Below are 20,890 nucleotides of genomic sequence, written 5' to 3'. Positions count from 1 at the left end.
AAATAACAATAATAAATATTTTAAAGAACCAAAAATAACAAAATTTCAAAATCACTTTTAAATTAGGATTTGGATAAGAAAATGCAACTTTAATAGAAATTAGAAATGAAATTGCGTCAGGTTGATCAATTTTGTAAATAATTGATATTATAGGTAATTCCAAAGATTTAGAAAAAAATTCCCCTTCTTATCTAAAGATAAATTCTGATCCACAGCAGTAAAAAGTTGCCACTATAATAATAATAAAATATGTTATGAGTGTTTTTAATAAATCTAAAATTGGCACTCGTCTAATTTTTATTACGAAAATTATAACTTATTATATGTATTTCTTTTCTACCCAATTATTATTATTTCGCAACATACAATATATAGTTAATACAGTTCATTATTAAGTTACCAACAATTTTCCTTAAATACATACTGGTGTTGATACATTGCGAAAAGTTGGAAATAATTATATTTATTAGTTACACGCCAAAATACATTGATTTTTTCTTACGCAAGCTCTTCAATTATTTAACAAATACTTTATTGTGCAAGAAAATCGAACATCTCCGTGATTAAGCTTATCATCAGAGAAAAGTTTAACCAGTAACTCCTCATCGTTTATATCAAATCCAGCGATAATCGTATGCCTGGAGATTCCCCTTCTATTGAAGTAGCAGGGATGTCTTAACACGGAATTTATTTCTCGGTAATAAAATGAAATAATTATTCTCTAATTAGTGATTTGTTCAAGGAAGTGCCGTCCAAAGCAATAAATTCATTAAAGCACTATTGAAAGGGCTCTTAGATCGGATGCCATACCAATCCACCTTTATCTCTTTTGGATAAAGTGTTTGCTAACACATTTATATGCAACAAATCAAAAAATTAAAATTTAATCGTGAGAAAAAAAATAATGGACCTGGGATTCACTTCTTTTCAATATGGGTTTACTTAAATTTATTTTCCATCCGCTCATCAACATCTGTAAAATATTAAATATTGCATACATTTTCGAGCAAAGCGGATCTAATTTTACAAAAATTAAATTTTTTATACAATTCATATCGACCAATAAAGTAAATAGCGTCCCAAAATGTAAGATAATAATAATAAAAAAAGTAATTATCATTTTAAAAGAATTCTTTTTAATAATGTTTATTATTATTTGTGCGATTAGTTTGTCATCAATCTTCAGTAGTAGAAACAGTCTCACCAAATAAATAACTTTTACCATCACTACCACCTTTTTCTAATTCATCATCATCTCTTCCAAAAGCAGAAGTGTAACCTACATTAAAATCATATTTATTAAAAATATACAATTCACTCCTTTCAACAGGTTGAATTTTTAAAACATGATCCCCCTCCTCGATCAATATAATTGGTTTTGATTTGCCTGGTTCGGTCTTTTCAGTAATTCTACTATTTTTATAAACAGTTTTTAATTGATTTTTAGCATTAGCATGTATCATTGGAACAATTAATTCTGCTGTTAATGCTGGATGTCCAAATACGTTAAAAACATGTTCTTCTTTACGTTTTCCTTTATCCACGATATCATCTTTTGTTGTTGGTTTTCCTGCTCTTTCTATATCCGGCACGTAATATTTAGTTGATTGGTCAAATCTATTCGTACAGTACAATTTCACCATCAAAGTAAGAAATATTAAGGGCGCGACTGTAACAGATTGTATATGGGCTCCTTTTAAATTCATTACTCCAATCATTGTTAATTGCCAAAATATAATAGCAACTATGAGCCTATTGAACACAGCTTTCCAATAAACTCCTCCCGTCTCAATTTTAGTATTAAATACATACCTAATAAAATATAGATCATTAAATATTTTAATAATTTATCCTTAATGTACCTGGTAAAAAAAAAATATGTAATTAATACTTACATTAATTGATAACGATAAACGAGATAAGCTAAAACATAATAAAGGTAACAAAATACTAAAATTAAAGGAGCTATAACACTATAAAGTATACCCAAAGTAAAAAAAAACAAATGAGTATTATAATATACAGGATAATCAAAATCTGGTGGCATACTTAATTCTTTTAAATTTCTTGGAGTAGGACTAAGAAGCTTCTTTTTAAACCAGATGTAAATCAATTGAACCAATTGAGCCAAATCCCATACAGCAAATAAACCGCTTAAAGAAATATAATTTATCCAAAAGAATGATACTTTAATGGCAGATTCCGCTATTTCATCCAAAAATTTTGAATTGGTTATGTTTTTTTTTAAATCGTCTAAATCTAAGTAACCTGCGTCTATTGATGCTTTAACTTTAGCCACTATATCCCATACTGTTGATGATATTGTATATAAAATTAAATTATTAATAAAGAAAAATAAATATAATTTTCCTAAAACTGATCTTTCTGTTTCTGAGTATGTTATTATTCCTTGTGCTTTTGTTAAATATCTTAAAATTATTGGTAATATTATGACGAATAACGCTAAAACCATTGGTGTCATCCACGATTCTATTAATCCTGCTATAAAATCATGTTCATATAATAAATCTTTTAGAAAAGGAAATATTTTCACAATATTCCTAATTTGTCCTGCCGTTGTGATAAAACCCAATGGAATTAACCATAGAAAACAAAGTGCAACAAAAAAGAAACGTCCGATCCACCTTTGTGTTTTTCTGACTGCGGCAGGCACTGAAAGATTTCCCCAAATAATATCTTTAGGTATTGGTGCAAGATGTACAGCTGGAGCACCAAGTGATTCATGCCTTATACCAACAGATGGAACGCTATCTAATTGTCTTGCCACAGAATGTGCATGATAAATACTTTCAAAAGAAACAAATCCATAATTTAAAGCTTTTCTTTCAGTTGGATCTTTTCTTAATTCAGAAATTCTTGCTTCGGTCGTTTCAATTCTATTAGTATAAAAGGTTATACTATCAACTTTAGCTCCAAAGAATAAATGCATTCGATGTTCTGGTCTTTTATCTGCCACCTTATTATGTCCTATATATAGATAGAAAACAAATTAGAATGGTTTAATTAAGAAAGTATATATTTATATTTTTTTTAGATAAATTACCTTTTAAATATTTGACAAAAGCGCTCTCCAAGCCGCGTACAGCCGCTTCTCTTTCTACCACAAAATCGGGTAACTTTCCGATATCTCTTGCTATAACTGCTTCAGAAATTGGGCGTCTAACTTTTATTGATTCCATAAAATCTACTAATCCTTTATCTGATTGCTTGGAATTTGGCAATCCAGTAATTAATAATGTTTTTGAATGTAAAGATTTACGATATTCATCCGATTTAAAATATTCAATTCTTAGCCTGTTATAATTTTTATATTCTAAAAAAATAAACCAATATATAATTAAAGAAAATAACCACGTAAATACTGAATGTGCCCAAAACCAATTCGTCTAAAAATATAATAATTTATTAAAAAAAAAATAAAAATAAGAAATGCGTACTTAATATATATTAACTTACTTGTTCAAGATAAGAGACGCTTAAAATTTGTAAAGGATTATCTTTACTTGGCATATCATAATTATTATCACGATAAGTACCAAAAATGTTAATGGGCATAATAACACAAGCTCCGAATACTAATAAACATAAGAGAATATTTTGACATAATTTAATAAACCTTATGAACATGACAGCGTCTAATCCAATTTCATTCACTAAAGACTTTTCATTCGCTTCCAGCACTGGTTTAACCCATCCCCATAATTTATTTTCTTCGATTTTTGGTGGTTGCTTATCTTCCGGTGCAAATTGTTTTGGGGAATATACTATAACATTTCTTGGTCTTAAAAAACTAAATAATACAAGCGTGCCAAAACCTAAGGTAAGATTTATCCCAAACTGAGTTACAATCCCTATCAGAGATATCTTTATTGACTGCTTCTCTGGGGGAACGATACTCATTATATTCGTTTATCCTTGAATTCAAGACGAAAAAAGGAATCACAATTCAAGGAACGGAGATCCAATTATAACTTTGGTCATATGATAATTTACGCTTGAAAAAAAAGCAAGAGTAAGAGCAAAAAAAGAGGAAAATTGAATTAATTATGGTATACATCAATATAAATTATGGGATGCTTTTCGCACTAAACCATGGCTTGGAAGATACTTGTTTAATTTCTTAACTTTTCTTGAGGCAGTGTTGGGGCTTAGCAATTAAGGCTATGTGGGAACTGCTTTATTTATTCATTAATTTCAAATGTTGTCAAGTTTTAAGTGGTACATTATATTATAATTATCTTACAATCCATGATTTTAAATTATACTAGCGAAATAGATTTTACGTGAGTATGTTTTGAATTAGTATAGAACACATCATGAAGTTACATAATTCTGGTCAAGTTTGTAATGCTGGCCCTATTAAGAATTTATTATTCCTTTCCTCCATGAAATGACATCAAATTTAAAATGTTAAATGTATTCCAGTATCTCTTCCATAAAAGGTACAACGAATCTATGCTTTGTGGATCGCGATAATGCAGTGTTACAAAATGCAAATTTACCTTTGTGCGACTAACATGCAAGAAAGTAAGGTGATACAGGTTAATTTTAAATAGGATAAACTTACTTGGCTCTTGCAAATTTATTTTTCCCGTTCTTTTAGAAAAAAAAAATATGTATTTACTATATTTTTATTATAAAAGGACTATTTCAAGAATATTTGAGTAAATAAATTTTTAATTGATTAAATAAAAATGAAAAAATTTTAAATATATCAGTCTTTCGGTAAAATGTCAAATTGTTATAAATACTCAATAATTAACCCCACCCCATCCAAATTATTATTATATTATTTATGTTAATAAAGTATTTTAATATAGCAATGTTATAATATTTCAGGCAAATTAATCTAAAAGAAATTTTAAATTATTTAATTAATAAAGAATTTTTTTTCTTTTTTTTTAAAAAAAAAAGAGCTTACCGGCATCTCAGGCATTTTAATTTTATAAAGACTTTCAATCGCACGTAAATTACTCATATCCTTAACTTTTGATGTTACAAATGATATTGAAACACCCTGATAACTACCTGATGCAGATACTAAAGTAATACTATTTATTTATACATAAAAAAACATATTAATAAAATAACAAGATAAGTAAACGCAACCAAAAAATGGGGAGTTTCGTACTTACCGTTTCCCGTAATCTTCGGGTTTTGAGGGTAATTCAAAATGGATTACTAGTTGAACTGATAGATCGATGTCTATCAATACTTCTGTTGTTATTAGTATATTATTCTTACCTGACTTAAATTTATCTAAAATTGAATCTCTTTGTGAACTTCCCACTTCTCCATACTAAAAATTATTCACAGGAAAATTTAAAGATAAAATCTTTCATTCATAAGATTTCTCAAAAAAAGAAATTACATACCAGAGCAATAGCGTTTAGATCCCTTTCACATAATTTATAACATATAGAATCCATGGTGCTTTCTTTATTACAATAAATTATTATTGTTTGATTTTTAATACTCTCTAATAAGTCAGCTAAAGCTTCAAATTTCCAATCACTTCTTTCCATGGCGACATATAAATAATAATGACGCACTCCATTTAAATTTTGTTCATTTTTTTTTACAAGTATTCTAACAGGTTCGCGCATTTGTAATGAAGTAGTTAAATCCATTATTTCAGTATTAACGCTTCCTGAAAATATAATTGTCTGTATAATAGTCGTTTTAGGAAAATTTTTTCTTAATTCAATTGCATGTTCTTTGAATCCTTGAATTAATAGATGTTCTGCATCATCAACAATAAACATTTTCAAATATGATAAATCTATCGCGTCTAAATTTACTAAATCGCATATTCGATTCGGTGTTCCTATTATTATATGAGGTCTTTTTTGTGCTTTTTTAACATCATCTCCAATATTACCCCCACTTATACAAAGCATACATTCTACATGGTGCATTAATGTTGATAGTCCTAACATTAATCTATATATATGACCCGCTGTCTCGTTGGTTGATGTTATAATTAATGCCTGTGTTCTCATTGATTGTAATTCCATATTCTGTAAAATTGGTATACAATATGTCGCATATTTCTCTTTCCCTGCTTTAGCTTGTGCAATAACATCTTGCCCTTTTAATAGTAAAGGAATTCCTCGTTGTTGTACCGATGAAGGACGATCAAGACTAAATAAAAAAAAATAAAATAAATAAACAAATGTGATTCAAATACATTATAAATAGTGAAAGAAAAATCACTATATTTGAAATCCTACCCATAATTCAAAATCCCACGAAGTAATTCTGGTCTTAGACGCATATTCTCAAATTTTTCAATTACATCATCAATTCCTTTATCAACTGACTATAAAAAGATAAAAATAAAAAATGCGGTTTAAAATAAATAAAGAGAAATTTTGATAAAAGTCAATAAACATAATAACATACGTTATTACTATCTCGTCTGGGTGAAATAATTCGTGGTGGTGGTCGATGATTTAGATTTCGATAAGGATCATGATCCCATCTTGGAATTCTTGGAGGAGGACGGGGTAAAGCGATAACGTTATTTAATTGTTGTTGTTGCTGTTGGGAAACCAATTGAGCTACACTAGTAGATAGAGTAGCAACTTGTAAAGTCAAGTTTCCAATTGAATCAGATGTATCTTTATGGTACGTTCTTATACTGGTACTTCGTTTTATTTCAGTTTGTTGTACATCCAATTGATGAACCAAATTCTTTGTTTTATGACCGTTTGAAGATTGTGGCAATTGTTGGTTTAAAAATGTCGATATATTTTCATTTAGTATGATTATTTGTTTTGTAAGATCTAATAAAACATTTTCTACCCTGTTTATACCAGCTGCTACATCTTCTAATGTCGCTTGTACTGCAACTGGTTCAATTTGTGAAGACTTACTTTTAGATGAACTTGAATTATTATTTAGAGTTGTCATAATTTTTTATCTTTACAAACTTTTAAAAGAATGGAGGAATTGTTAAAAAAAATATGATCCCTAGCTTACTGCTCATGAATGCCTGCATTTATTAAATCGTCATACGTGGATCTTACGACTTTGATTGGATTGGAAAAATGGATCTGCGATCGCGTTCTACCAATTGGATGCTGGAAAGATTTGAATGAATGTTGACACAAAACTACTTTAACATAAATGCGCTTTTATTTCCAGGCTATCTATCCACTGCTTCCACTACTTAAGAATTGAATGAATTGTGAATAATTATTATTGCGACTCGCGTTAATACTTTATGATTTTTTATAAAAGAAAAAAATTTTGATTATTCATTTAACGTCCCCTAAATAATATCCCTTTTTTTGGTTTTTGTGCAAGCATACGCAATAAACGGCCTTATAAAGAAATAAAATCAACATGTTTCTCATGTTTCACAATTACGCATTATGATCATATATGGTCACACATAAATACTTGTCTATCCTCGGGGAGATATATTTAGAAGAATATAAGTGCCATATAGCGCTGCGTACAGTAACCCCGGTCTTAGGTCTTATAATAGTGTATGTAGCGTCATACGGTACATACGGTAATAATACAAACACGGAAAATTACTATTTAATTATCCAATTGTGAAGGGCATAAGTTTCAAATAACAATGTGTATAAGTATTAATTTTGCCTTTTTTCTTTTTTCTTCGTAATTCCTGCTTTCAGCAACCCGACAAGGATATCTACCAAAGAAAGAAATTATATTCGCTTCCGTTTAGACACGTTCTTATATATCTAATTTAAAATATACGAACAGATACCATCGATAAATTATTTTCTGTTTAATGAATCTCCTCTAGTAATGTTGATACAGTATATTTATACTATTATTTTTTTATTTTTTTTTTGAACGTGACTGTATAAAATCGGAATGTGAATCATTGTATCACAGTTACTATTCTATTTCTAAAAAAGTCATGAACTGCTATAGTTTTTTTCATTGAAAATAAATTATTTCATACTAAAAAAAAAAACAAGGTAATCGAATCAAATCGTATTGTGAAAAGAAATCCAAATTTATTAATATAATTTGTATATCACCAGAATGAAATGAGTAAATAAAGCATAAATTCTCATTAAATTTTCGTTTTGCATATTAAAAAATCAATAAAAATTTAAAAATTCAAAATTATAAAATGCATATAATAATTTTCTTGATATCGTTATTAATACTGTGTAGTATTAATTTAACAAATTGTCAATATCCAGGCTTTCCAACATCACCACCATTTTTAACTTCGACAACAGGATTTCCTGAGCCATCACTGACACCTTTACCCTCACCGACTTCATTATTACAACCAACTTTTTCAAATAATCCGTTCCTAACACCCGAAGAACCTACTTTTGGTTCATCAGATTCACCAATTCAACCTTCTATTGTAACTGTTTTATCCACTACTACTACGTATGTTGGCCCTGCTGTTACTACTCTACCTCCTACTGCTACTGTTGTAACTTATGTTACTGTAGTTGATAAAACATCTTCTTGCAACAAACCATTATTGAATTTATGGAATATTGGAATTTTTAACATAATATCGACTATAGCTCTTTGGTTTACTTGAATTAAGAAATTTATTAGAAAAAGAAATTTCATTAGAATTTTGTACTAAAGAAATTACTAATTAATTACCCGTGATCATTGTTTATATTGTTAAGTAATATATATACTGTATATTGTATTATTATTTATAATTCGTATTTTACTTATTAATTAAAGAATTGTTCTCGTTTTCATTTTATTAGCATTCGAGTTTTTGTAACACAATCGTAGAATCTTAATATAGTAATATGGTTGATATCGTGTAACAGAAACAAGTTTTTTTTTAGAATTTACATTATAGCATTTTACTTGTATCTAAATTCCAAAACAATAAAAACTGAAGAAAAAAAAAACTATGATTTTAGAAGGTTACGGCATTGAAATCTTAGTGAATAATAATATTCCTCTTCGAGAATATAGCGAACCATATGAAACTAGTAAAGAGGTAGTTCTGTATAAGAGTTTACAATTTATTTTATATTTCATATGTAAATCAAAGATATTATTCTTGTTGAATAAACTTTAGCAAATTACAACGAAATCAAGTCTTATACACGATATTAAAACAAACAAATGTTACGAAAGGTTTATATAATGATTTGATATATTTTAAGTTTGGTCATTTTTTTACAGGAATTAAATCTTTCAATTACTAAAACATACCTTCATGCTACCCTTTCTTTAGTGACAAAACAGTGTTCGTGGCAGTACCAAAACCAGGAATGGAATTTACCGTTAAATTATGGGCAGATTCAGCGAAATGGAAGACTTATCGAGCACATGTATATATTGATGGTACATGGGATCATGTATCTTATACATTAACAGACACGCATTCAACTATAATCGATTATTTTATCAATGAAAGTGATAAGAATAAATATAATTTTTTATTTGCTCCATCATTGTGGGCGGATGATGATTCAAATGTTAATTTAAAAGAAAATAAAAGTCATGGATTTGGAAGTATATCCGTAGAATTTTTTGAAGCAGAATGGACTCTAAAGGAGAACGAAAAGCCTTCTATAAATGATTTTAATGATTCCAGTAGCTTACTTTATGATACTCAATTTGAAGAGTCCCCATTGTCCGAAGAAGGGAAACTGGCAATAAAAAGGGCAGATCATAATAGTATAGTAGGAATTGGAGCTTATTATGGATGGAAAAGTGCTGATAAACCATCGGCCGTTCTTACTGTACATTATCGTCCTAAAGAATGGTTAAAATCGAGAGGCCTTACTCCTGATCCATTATATTCAAGACTTTCTCCGGATCCTCTTTCTGAATCAGGGAGTAGTGAAAATGAAATTGAAAAAATTAATGAATCCGAAGATGAGATTGAAAGAGGACGTGAACAATTGAAAAAAAATCGTTCACGTAAAAGGAAACGTGATAAACGAATTACAAAGAATAATCATAGAAATATTAACAAATCCATTGAAAAATGTAATGGAAAAAGGGTGGATAATTCAAGAAAAGATAATTCAAGAAAGGATAGAAAGGTTTCAAATACACCAAACGTCAAATTTGCGAGATATTTTGAAGAAATAATTGAAGAAACAAAATTTATTGATATTGAAGCTGGTTTAAATAACCCAACTGAAGAAATAAGACAAAATAAAAAACTTCGAGAAATCATAGAAATTCTAGATTCTGATGATGACGATTAATTCAGGTAAAGCAATGAAAATATTTAATAATTGATTTATGTTATTGCACAAAAATAAAATAATTTTTTTTTTATTAATTATAACTGACTTTAGTAAGAAATGTGGGGATTTTTGTAGATTATATATGATATTGATAAAATAAATTAACAAAAAGATTCTATCATGTTTAAATAATGTAATTTATTTCTTTATTTATTGTCATTTTTTTTTTATTTTTTAAAGAGACAACAGAAAAAACAATTGTAATATTAAAAACTATATTATTTATTTAATTAAAAAACTGTACAATTAATTTACAATTTAGTTAATCCCTCCAAGCAACATAAACTTCATCAGTTCTAAACCTAAAATAGTTACATAAAAAATATAATATAAATGAATATGTATATATATATATATATTTGATAGCGAAACTATAAAGAAATTAATAAATTTTTATAACGTACCTTTGAGTGCAAGTTGATTTTTCTAATGGAGTAACAAAACCTGTTCTATATGCAAGTAATCCAGCATGAGCAATCATAATTCCATTGTCAATGCAAAATCTTTCATCAGTTGCAAAAACTTTTCCATCACGTTGCTCAACCATTTGTGCCATCATTTCTTGTAATCTTAAATTACATCCAACGCCACCAACAATTAAAACCTCTTTACTACCAATATGAGCCATGGCTCTTTCAGTAATCTCAACTAACATAGCAAAAACAGTTTCTTGCAAAGAAAAACATAGGTCTTCAGGAGTACATTGATTATTTGATAATTGATCATTTGCTATAGTTTCTATATTTGATAAAATTCCTGAGAACGATACATCCATTCCTTTTACTGTATAAGGAAGCTCAATAAATTTTTTTCCTCTAAAACATTTTTTTTTGTTTTTTTTTAAAAAAAAATATATATATATTATAAATATCATTAATAAAATAAATAAATATAAATATATTATATAATTGAGAATTTTATACGGGATCATGAGCATACTTCTTTGCATATTGTTCAATATTGTATCCTGGACTTGGATCATTTGGTAAATTTAATATTCTTGCAAATCTATCCAAACAGTTACCAACAGCAATATCTAACGTTTCTCCGAAAATTCGATATCTATGTGTATATAAAGTTCATTTTGTTATCAAGAATTAAATTACTGTGTCTGAAGTAAAAGATTAAATTCATTATTCATCATCTATCTTTGAAATCTACATCTGTTAAGATTCTTCCTTTTTAAAAAATTTTCTTTTCTTTTTGTAAAATTTTCTTACCGATGTTCTGAATATGCAATTACTTGAGTATTACCGCCACTAACATACAATACTACGGGATTATCCGCCCCAGTAATTTCTCTTCCCATTTCAATATCTTATGAAATTAAGAATTAGTCAATAAGAGAAAAATAAATTTTAAAAGGAAAATATTATAAAAAAAACTACTAACGTCCTATACAATGATTTACTCCTACAATAGGCTTATTCCATAATAATGCTAAAGTTCTAGCGACAATAGCAACAGAGACTAAGGGAGCCCCCATTCCCGGTCCTTTATTATCAAATAATATAAAAGAAATTGTGATTTAAAATCAATATTATTATCCACATTTTCCTCGCTAAAACGCTTTATCACCCACCTTTTGTATAACAAATTACATCAACATCTTTAATTTTGATATTAGACGTTTTTAAAGCTTCTTTAATAACTGGTATAATATATTCCCTATGATGAACTGCAGTGTCTCTTGGTAAAAATCCTGTGCCAGGTGGTGTAACGTGCGTATGTCTTATATTTGCTAATATTTTAACTACGCCTGTTTCGGTATTATGTTCTATTATACCAATTCCTAATTTATTTGCTGACCCTTCTAATCCTATTGCTATCATTTTTTTTTATTTGATTTAAAAAAGAAATCTATCCGAAGAAAAAATTTATCATCATTTTGTTACACAGATCGACAGTGATTTAAAATGTAATTAAAGATTGTCACTTTTACTCCTCCATATTTTACTCTAATTTGGCAAAGACCTATTTGGTTTCACGTGGATGGCAATATTAACTAGCAAAGTAATAAATACTTTTCCAAATAAGTAGCTTATTCAAATAACTTTTTCTTTTATCCCGCATTAATTAAAGAAATTTATTTTATTTATTTATTCTTTTTTTCCCCTAAAAAAAACTTCAAAAAAAGGAAACTGAAAACATGAGTACAGAAAAGAAAAATTCTACAGATTTTAAGAATGTCCTTATATCTTTAAAGTAGGTTACATATTAATATATTAGTCTTTTTTTATCAAATGATTAAATCGGCTGTGAATTTTATAGTGATGATAGTAACGATGAAGTATCAGAGAATGAAAAAAATGAAAGCAGCTCTGGATTATCAAAAGAAGATAAACATGTTAAACATCAAGGTACCGTATTTACCGCAAAAAAGTTGGTTTTTAATATAAAATCTGATCAAATTAAATTTTTTTTTAAAGTGGAATTTACTAAAGAAGTTCTCGATATAATTAATAAAAAGCTAAACGAATTAGATAATAATCCAGATCGTAAACCTGATTATTTCTTTTATCTTTTAGAATAATTTTTTAAAAATAAATGAATATTTCTAATTTATTTTTTTATTGTAATAAACTAATAAGGTCATTCGAAAGGTGAATCACTTTCTCCAGGTCGACTACAAGTTGCTCCTGTAAGTACTCCTATCGATAGTTATGAAGTTAATGGCGGTCTCTAAAAACAAAGTGATAGAGCGTTTCAAGAGGAAAAAATGATCATGTGTAATTTGCACGATTATAATAATAAAATACAACCTAAATTTTGAAATTATACAAAAATTTAACTCTATAAAAAATCAATGTATAAATAATAATGCAACAACGATAATGTGATGCATTAATTATAAGAATATGGTTTGTACATTGTACAAACATGTGGTTTTGCATACGCCCACTTTTAGGAATCAAACTTTCTTTCATTTAAAAAAATTAAATAATTTCATATTATTATGGTTTGATTTCTCTTTTAATTGATCTTTCCATCTGTTTTTTCTATGGTTTGTATAACACTTATAGAGCCTAATGGTAAGATAACTCCTAACCTGAAACTTTAATCACCCAAATATTTTATAAGCTATTCAGAGTAGATATCAAAATTAAAGAATTAATATGAAAAGTCATTACTTTTCTACCAAAGGATTTTAAATACCTGCTGTAACTGCCTAATCATAAGTCAAATGTTTAAAATCATTTGTAAAAATATTTTTTATTTAACTTTACTGAAAGATAAATATAATGGGCTATTACCAAAAACAGAAAAATATATAATTTCAATAGCAATAGATTATTTTACTAAGTGGTAGAAAGTAAGAACTATAAAGGAAAAATGTAAAAGCATCAGTAAAAAAAATATGTAAATATAATTATCAAAAAAAGATATTAAAAATAATAAAAGGATTCAAAATATACAGTTTATAACTATAATAATTTTAGCCAGTATTTAAAAAATAAATAGCTGGAAATATATATATATTAGTTATATTCTAATAGTAAAATTTTATTTTAAAATTAAAATTATTTGTTTAATAGTAAAATTTTACTTATTTTAATTAGCTAAAAAAATTATATTATATACCATTTTTATTATTAAATAAAAAAAATATATATTTTTTTTTTATTTTTTTGATTATTAATTTTTATATCTTTAATTTTAAAATTATTTAACTTTTCCATTAAATTAAATAATTTTAAATTACAATTTACAGTCAGTCCTCTATAATTGCATTCTTTATAATTGCACCCATTATATATACCTTCTCTTTCTGGTTCAATTTCAAGTTTATATAATCTTTAATTATTTTACCTTTATAAATGTATACTATCTCTAAATTAAAATTATATATTTAATTCCAAAAGGTATGCAATTATAAAGGTTTAACTGTATTGTACTTTTCAAAATTATAATACTACCCTTTATAATTTTAAAATTCATAATTATTTGCGATTATTAAAGGTTTAACTGTATTGTACTTTTTCAAAATTATAATACTACCCTTTATAATTTTAAAATTCATAATTATTTGTGATTATTCTAAATTACTTTATAAAAAAAAATTAAAATTAAAATAATTACTAAGATTTTTTTTGATTTCCTATTTTTTAAATAGGTTTGTAATAAAAATAGTTTTCTATAAGCAAATTTATTTAATAATAATTACTTTAATTTCAAACTTTTTTTTATAAAATAATTCAATGTAATTTTAAATAATCACAAATTTTAAAATTTTCAAAAAAATTTTTTTTTATTGTCTTTCATCCATTCTTCATATCATCTTCTTTCATTTGTCTCTATTGTTATTTTCCATCCGTCTTTATCATCATCTTCTGTCCACCTCAATCATCATCTTCTGTCCGCCTCTATCATCTTCTGCCTGCATCTTCCATCCATTTCTATTGTCACCTTCTGTTCATTTCTATTATTATCTTCTATTCATCTCTATCATCATCTGCCGTCTGTCTCTATCATCATTTTTCTTTTATTATTTTTAATTGGATCTCTTACTTCTCCATCATTTCATCTGTTTGTTCATCATCTCTCTTCCTTTTTTTCGCTCTTTATCATCACCTTTTTTTGTTATTCATTCTTTTATTTGTTCCTTTTCATTCACCTTTAAAACTTTAATTTTAATTCTTTATTTCAATTTTAGTTGATCAAATAAAATTAAATAAAATAAGACCTTCGTTATAAAAAATTTGTTAACGCTATAACGAATTATTTGGTATAAAGGCAGTGGACATGTGACTTGCCAATCTAATCAGATAACCGATCTTAAAAAAAAATTTTATTATTTTTTTTTTTTTGTAATGTTGCTGGATGAAAAGCATGACCAGAATTAAAGTAAGGAAGGGTTGGGAAGGTGTTTTTCATTATTTTTTTTTCATTTAATTAAATTATTTATTTATTTTTTTCTTTTTTGTAATGTTGCCAGACGAAAAGCATGACTAGATTATTGGAATTAAGGTAAGAGAGAGTTGGGAAGGTGTTTTTCGTTATTTTTTTTTAATTAATTAATTAATTATTTTTCTTTTTTGTAGTGTTGCCGGACGAAAAGCACGACCGGACTATTAGAATTAAGGTAAGGGAGGGTTGGGAAGGTGTTTTTCATTTTTTTTTTTAATTAATTAATTATTATTTTTTTTTCTTTTTTGTAGTATTGCCAGATAAAAGCATGACCGGACTTTTGAAATTAAGGACAATTAAGGTAAGAAAGGGTTGGGGAAGTGTTTTTCGTTAGTTTTTTTTTATTTAATTAATTTTTTTTTTTCTTTTTTGTAATGTTGCCAGACAAAAAGTACGACCGGACTTTTGGAATTAAGGACAATTAAGGTAAAGGAGGGTTGGGAAGGTGTTTTTCATTATTTTTTTTTATTTAATTAAATAAATTAATTATTTATTTATTTTTTCTTTTCTGTAGTGTTGCTGGATGAAAAGTACGACCGGACTTTTGGAATTAAGGACAATTAAGGTAAAGGAGGCTGAGGGAGATGTTATTATTATTTTCTTTAAAAAACTTCCTACTTTTTTATTTTTATAGGGATGCTAGATAAAATATAGATAGTAGATAGGTGCCATGCAAACCGAGTTAACTCTGATGTGCAAATACAAAGCTAATGAAATCGATGACACAATTTAATATTTTAATATTATTAAAACGATTTGTTAAATAACTTTTATAAAAGCATTCTGTGCCTTTCATATATTGTGTATTTAAAAAATATATTGTGTATTTAAAAAAAAATTATCCTCTTATTAAATGATCATAGAGCCATTGGTATATCAGTCATCTTCGTTTTACTGGAAAAAAATCATTATAAAGGGTTATTTTTATATGCTATTTTGTAACTTTTGTATAATGGTATACAGTCCATAATTGATAAAATTTGGTTAATTAAGGGTTTTTTCATATGTTAATATCTGTCACACATTAACAATTCGTTATATAGTGTTCTTCGTTATATCGAGGTTTACTTCATAAGTGTGTATAAAATTTAAATCCTTATTTATAAGAAAAATTTTTTATTAACGACTTTAAATTTTTTTTTTATAAATATTTGACTATTAGAATCATATTATATATTTGTTTTATTGAAATATACTTATTTTCTAATAACACATTTCTATATGAGTGAGAAATGGATTTTTTATTAGTGAAATAGGTTTTTTTCATCTATGTTTTTTTGAAAAATTTTAAACATTATGAATGTAGATTTTTATTTAACATATTATATAGTCACAGGATTACTTATCAGATGATTTTCTAGTATTACAAAACAATTTTGGGCAATGGAAATTGTGAAAATCTTTTTTTAAGACCATTTAACGCAAATAAAACAAATCTGCCGATATGATATAAATATACAAAGCTTAATATATTTTTTTATAACCAATTTATTATATAAAGCAAATAAAAACAAATATTTTGTACAAAGGGCCGTTGCTATTCTAAATTTAGAAGTACTTTATTATACATCAGAAATAAAAAAATTGACGGTCTTCAGTATAGTCACTAGAAGTGACTCCCATTTTTGTTATGATCCATGCTGTACCGATTGGTATCTGTTGTAAGTTTGGCGGGTTTGGAGCAATCAGATTAAAAGTGAGTTGATAATAATTGAGAATATCTGGAGATACACAGAAAGCGTTTGGTGCTAAATTATTATTTTTGATCCTATCGCGTAAAGAATAAAGATCCGCAATCTCCCTAAAGTGAAATATATGTCGAGAATTTCTATCTCTGCGTTGATTCTGTCCCATGCCATTGGTGGCAAATATATCCATAACAGCGTTGTATGCGGCCATACCATACTGATTAATCCATGTGTTATTTGGAATGATTACTAAAAATGGATCTTGAGCTTCAATTTCATCGTCATCTAGAGCTGATAATGAAAGTGGTGACATTAGTTTTAGATATTTTATATAGTTAGCAAATCCTATCTGCCTTTTCTAACCTTCCTGTTGATTGTGCATAATTCTTTTTTGTAGAATTATTTCAAATTTTTTATACTTTTGAGGAATTTTGGAAGTAATAATTTTTATCACTTTGGTTGTAAAGTAATATCTGTATTGAAACAATGATGTTAGTAAAATGTTTTCCACCTACTATTTATTCATTAAAAATTGTACCCAGTAACTGGTATCCAAATGGGTGAAAGTGAAAAAAAACTGATCAAGGCGAAAGGAAACATAAAAGGAAGCAAGAGAATAACAATTATTACAATAAATGAAAACATTTTATTATTTTAATAAGGTAGAAACAATTTTTTTTGGATTGAAATTAAGAGTTAAACCTCTATATATCAATATAACAGTTTTGGAAAAAGTTATTATACAAAACATCGTCACATATACCTTCTTATATTGAGAATTTGTGCTATTGATAGACTCATTAATTTAATCACTTTTAATGATATCTCTAATGATGCTGAGGTAAATGTATCAGTAAAGTCTTAAGGGGTACGTCACTACACTTATGTAGCATGTGAGTGGGCTACGTTTGTGCGACAGGAAACTTTTTTCATATCAGATATATATAGAAGCCCAGGTAAGATCCTTTTTAACCAATAATATTCAATTATATATAATATTAATTTTAACCAATAAAAATGTTTAAAAATGTTTCACATAAGATTTTGTTCAACTATTTTTTTTCACCCGAGCCTAATAACACTAAAGAAACTAATACACCTGCTTCTACCACCACTTCCGCTACTGCTACTGGAAATGACTCGCTCACGTTAGCGGAAGAAATTAAAATATAATACGTCCAAATTTATAGATTTCTGCGTAAAGGACTTACGACGAATAATACACAGACAAAAAGTTAATGGACGTGCCTCAAGACGAGTGAGGAAGAATTTCGAGGTTTAGGCTTGAGTTTAGGCCTTCGTAAAACCTTGTAGACTTTTGCGGTCGTTCTCCTCGTACCGCAGTTTGAAAGATGAATTATAGCCTTGATTCCGATAGTATTGAAGCAATTCCGTTATTTACCCACCAATCTGTGAAAACTGATAAGTATTTTGAAGAATGTATAACAAAAATATAAGTTGAGAGATTATGGTACCTTGCGTCCGGATAGCTTGGAAGCCGTGCGTAATGAGTATGTTGCGTCAATACTCCATACTGCACTCCGGGATGATACAAAGAAAGAACTCAGCATGCGTCCTCAATATGAAATTATTGGAGTAAAAAAGTTCCGGGCGAGTTGATTACGCAATAAAGGTATGACTTATCTATCGGTGCTTGAACTCAGCAATGAACTAACGCGGGTTTACAATAATCTTTGTTTAGGATTCTGAAGACTTTATTTGCATCATGGAAGACGAACAAAATAAATTCACAATGGGCTTCGCCCATAAACAAGCAGCTGGAAAGTTCGTATGAAACGTGCGAAAGCGGGACGATGAGGATGATTTCGACTACCTGTGTGGCATTACAACAACTGCTTGGGATTGGTAATTTTTGCTTTATTCTTCAGGTGAAGTCTCTCAGGCAAGTGTACCATCGAATTTAACAAGGAATAGGATGGTTATTGGCATAATTGTGGGATTGTTAGGATTGTTAAAGGATGGAGAAAGAACTTGATAGAAAGGGGCCAGGATGGAAGGATATCGTTGAAAAAAAATAATCAATGTATATTAGCATGTATTATAGGCTTGCATCCTGCACTTGTACTTATTTTTTATTTTGTATTAATAAATTTATTTAAATTTGCCATATGACATTGAATATTTTCTGTCGTGTAAAAAGTATTACCGATCATGTCATCCGAGCTAGATTAAGACAGCATATCACTGAGCTTGAAACTGAATGTGATAAGATTAGAGATGAAACTGAAACTGAGGCTGAGACAACCGTCTCTACACATACTCCAGCTAAAGCAGGTGCTGGCTACGAGGTGAATATCCCGCAGTAATCAATCTGTTCAATAATCTTGATCGGGCTAATTTAACCAAAACGAGCTATGTATGTAATTCCAACCGTGACCCAATCATCATCGTCATCATCAGTCTCGCATAATTTACCTCTGATTCATCAACATCAGTTTTCAGAGGACTTATCATTTGGTAACCCATCAGGAAGCCAATTTTTTTGGACAAACCAAGTTTCCTCATTTTAAACGCTTTGCTCTTTTTTTGTAACAAGTAATAAGACAATACTACGAATTGTATAAAGACACTATTATTATGATAACGTGATTATATATGGTAATTTGACCTTTTAAAAAAAAACATAATCAAACTTTAGTAAAGATTACCGTGTGAATAATGTGTTGACCTTTTGCGTGTCAGTACTTTATATTAATAGATATTAGATATCTTATTTCTTGTGCCATGCCGCAACCCACTTGATCAGACTTTCCAATATGCCAACCTTTTTACTTCATAACAAAATTTGCAAAGAGCACTATTGTACTGGCGCTTGATACTCTCAAAAGAAATATAAAAGTGAAAAAAAAGACAAGTACAGTCTAACCTCGATATACCAATATTCGATATACCGATATACTATTAAAAACTTGATATACCGATAAAATTTTATTTTCCAACTATATGTGAGGACATATAAATATCGGTATAACTTTGATATAATGATATTTTCTAAAAATTTCATATATGTCCTGACATATCGTTATATAAAGGTTTGACTGTATTAGTTTTAACTTTTAACTCTTTTAAGCTAACGATCAACAAGAAAGTTTTTATTTTTATTTTTATTTAACAGTAATAGTTAGTGAATACAAATTTTATAAACATATCAAAAATGAAAAAGTAAAATAAAAAAATGAACTAAACTATCAGAAGAATCTACTTCAACGGTGGGGCAATTAAAAACGAAACTATTAAAGATATAACCAACTACACCTGAAAACCATTTCTTTAATTAACCCACTACCTCCCATACACTAGCCGAAACTTGGTAAGTTGAAGCCTGCCCTGCAGAAGAAAGTAAAATTGACCCTATAAAATTATATAAATCAAACTACTAAAATCTACGATGGCGCTACGAAGTAAGATTAGTATAAAATTCTATTATATTTTTACCAAAATAAATGTAATTCCTAACACTATCTAAAGAATCATAATGAATAATATTATTATTACTACTATTATTATTAGGTAAAGAATGAACGCTTTTGAATTCTAATTTTTTCTTTTTAGTTAACCCCAATGATCGTTCAAATTCTCTTAAATGCGAACATCTTGGAATCCAAACATTTTCAAATATCTCATTAAAAATAAACTGCCTCATTTGAATCAAAACATCAACATTTTTTTTTGTAGTCCAAAAACTCAACAATTCTGAAAGCGACATAGATATAATTCCTTTAATAAGATTGATAAAAGTAAACACGTTAGGATCATAAGATATATCCTACATATCAAGCGCCATGAGAGCATTGAAATCTTGTATATTATCATTATATTCTAATATCCAAGTCAAGAGATGATTAATTGTTTTATCTCTAATATTATTAATAATATCATAATGATCACTACACGTCCATACGTAATTAAAGGTTTCATTATGTAATCCACATATAGGGCACATCCACCCATCATATAAATCAAGTAGCAATTTCTTCATCTATTCAATTGTAGGAATTTCTTCAATTAATA

At 27.9% G+C, this 20,890-nt stretch overlaps 7 protein-coding genes across 8 annotated transcripts; 3 read left to right on the top strand and 4 right to left on the bottom strand.

Annotated features, from left to right (window-relative positions):
- Positions 1–1,175: 1,175 nt before the first annotated feature.
- On the bottom strand, positions 1,176–4,053 carry OCT59_022300 (uncharacterized protein; the record flags this gene model as incomplete). Its single annotated transcript, XM_066144724.1, has 4 exons — positions 3,478–4,053; positions 3,065–3,407; positions 1,896–2,988; positions 1,176–1,812 (listed from the first exon to the last, which is right to left on the bottom strand). Exons 1-4 carry the CDS (start codon positions 3,919–3,921, stop codon positions 1,176–1,178), a joined length of 2,517 nt encoding a protein of 838 aa, XP_066006158.1. The 5' UTR covers positions 3,922–4,053.
- A 793-nt stretch (positions 4,054–4,846) lies between these two features.
- On the bottom strand, positions 4,847–6,996 carry OCT59_022299 (uncharacterized protein; the record flags this gene model as incomplete). Its single annotated transcript, XM_025323337.2, has 6 exons — positions 6,427–6,996; positions 6,255–6,343; positions 5,397–6,165; positions 5,157–5,320; positions 4,943–5,072; positions 4,847–4,870 (listed from the first exon to the last, which is right to left on the bottom strand). Exons 1-6 carry the CDS (start codon positions 6,934–6,936, stop codon positions 4,847–4,849), a joined length of 1,686 nt encoding a protein of 561 aa, XP_025166383.2. The 5' UTR covers positions 6,937–6,996.
- Positions 6,997–8,005: 1,009 nt separating this feature from the next.
- On the top strand, positions 8,006–8,627 carry OCT59_022298 (uncharacterized protein). The gene has a single exon (XM_025322400.2). The coding sequence runs from the start codon at positions 8,141–8,143 to the stop codon at positions 8,570–8,572; it is 432 nt and encodes a 143-aa protein (XP_025166385.2). The 5' UTR covers positions 8,006–8,140; the 3' UTR covers positions 8,573–8,627.
- Positions 8,628–8,862: 235 nt separating this feature from the next.
- Positions 8,863–10,220, top strand: OCT59_022297 (uncharacterized protein; the record flags this gene model as incomplete). Its single annotated transcript, XM_025322401.2, has 3 exons — positions 8,863–8,995; positions 9,077–9,135; positions 9,236–10,220. Exons 1-3 carry the CDS (start codon positions 8,906–8,908, stop codon positions 10,218–10,220), a joined length of 1,134 nt encoding a protein of 377 aa, XP_025166386.1. The 5' UTR covers positions 8,863–8,905.
- A 159-nt stretch (positions 10,221–10,379) lies between these two features.
- Positions 10,380–12,111, bottom strand: OCT59_022296 (uncharacterized protein). Its single transcript, XM_025322402.2, has 6 exons — positions 11,845–12,111; positions 11,655–11,756; positions 11,483–11,579; positions 11,202–11,324; positions 10,667–11,077; positions 10,380–10,564 (listed from the first exon to the last, which is right to left on the bottom strand). Exons 1-6 carry the CDS (start codon positions 12,092–12,094, stop codon positions 10,525–10,527), a joined length of 1,023 nt encoding a protein of 340 aa, XP_025166387.1. The 5' UTR covers positions 12,095–12,111; the 3' UTR covers positions 10,380–10,524.
- A 111-nt stretch (positions 12,112–12,222) lies between these two features.
- OCT59_022295 (uncharacterized protein) lies at positions 12,223–13,048 on the top strand. Of its 2 annotated transcripts, XM_066144723.1 has the most exons (5): positions 12,223–12,275; positions 12,400–12,467; positions 12,534–12,622; positions 12,692–12,760; positions 12,854–13,043. In XM_066144723.1, the coding sequence occupies exons 1-5, from the start codon at positions 12,255–12,257 to the stop codon at positions 12,946–12,948; spliced, it is 342 nt and encodes a 113-aa protein (XP_066006157.1). In that variant the 5' UTR covers positions 12,223–12,254; the 3' UTR covers positions 12,949–13,043. The 2 variants fall into 2 exon arrangements, with proteins under 2 accessions (XP_066006157.1, XP_066006156.1); XM_066144722.1 differs by lacking the exon at positions 12,223–12,275 and having other exon boundaries at positions 12,310–12,467; positions 12,854–13,048.
- A 3,691-nt stretch (positions 13,049–16,739) lies between these two features.
- OCT59_022294 (uncharacterized protein) lies at positions 16,740–17,503 on the bottom strand (the record flags this gene model as incomplete). Its single annotated transcript, XM_066144720.1, has 3 exons — positions 16,740–17,149; positions 17,222–17,331; positions 17,397–17,503. The coding sequence occupies 3 exons, from the start codon at positions 17,501–17,503 to the stop codon at positions 16,740–16,742; spliced, it is 627 nt and encodes a 208-aa protein (XP_066006155.1).
- Between the last annotated feature and the right edge of the window lie 3,387 nt (positions 17,504–20,890).

This window comes from Rhizophagus irregularis, chromosome 31, assembly GCF_026210795.1.
Source record: "Rhizophagus irregularis chromosome 31, complete sequence".
Lineage (NCBI taxonomy): Eukaryota > Fungi > Glomeromycota > Glomeromycetes > Glomerales > Glomeraceae > Rhizophagus > Rhizophagus irregularis.
The sequence above is the reverse complement of the archived record's forward strand: the minus strand, read 5'-3'. Positions and strand labels throughout refer to the sequence as shown.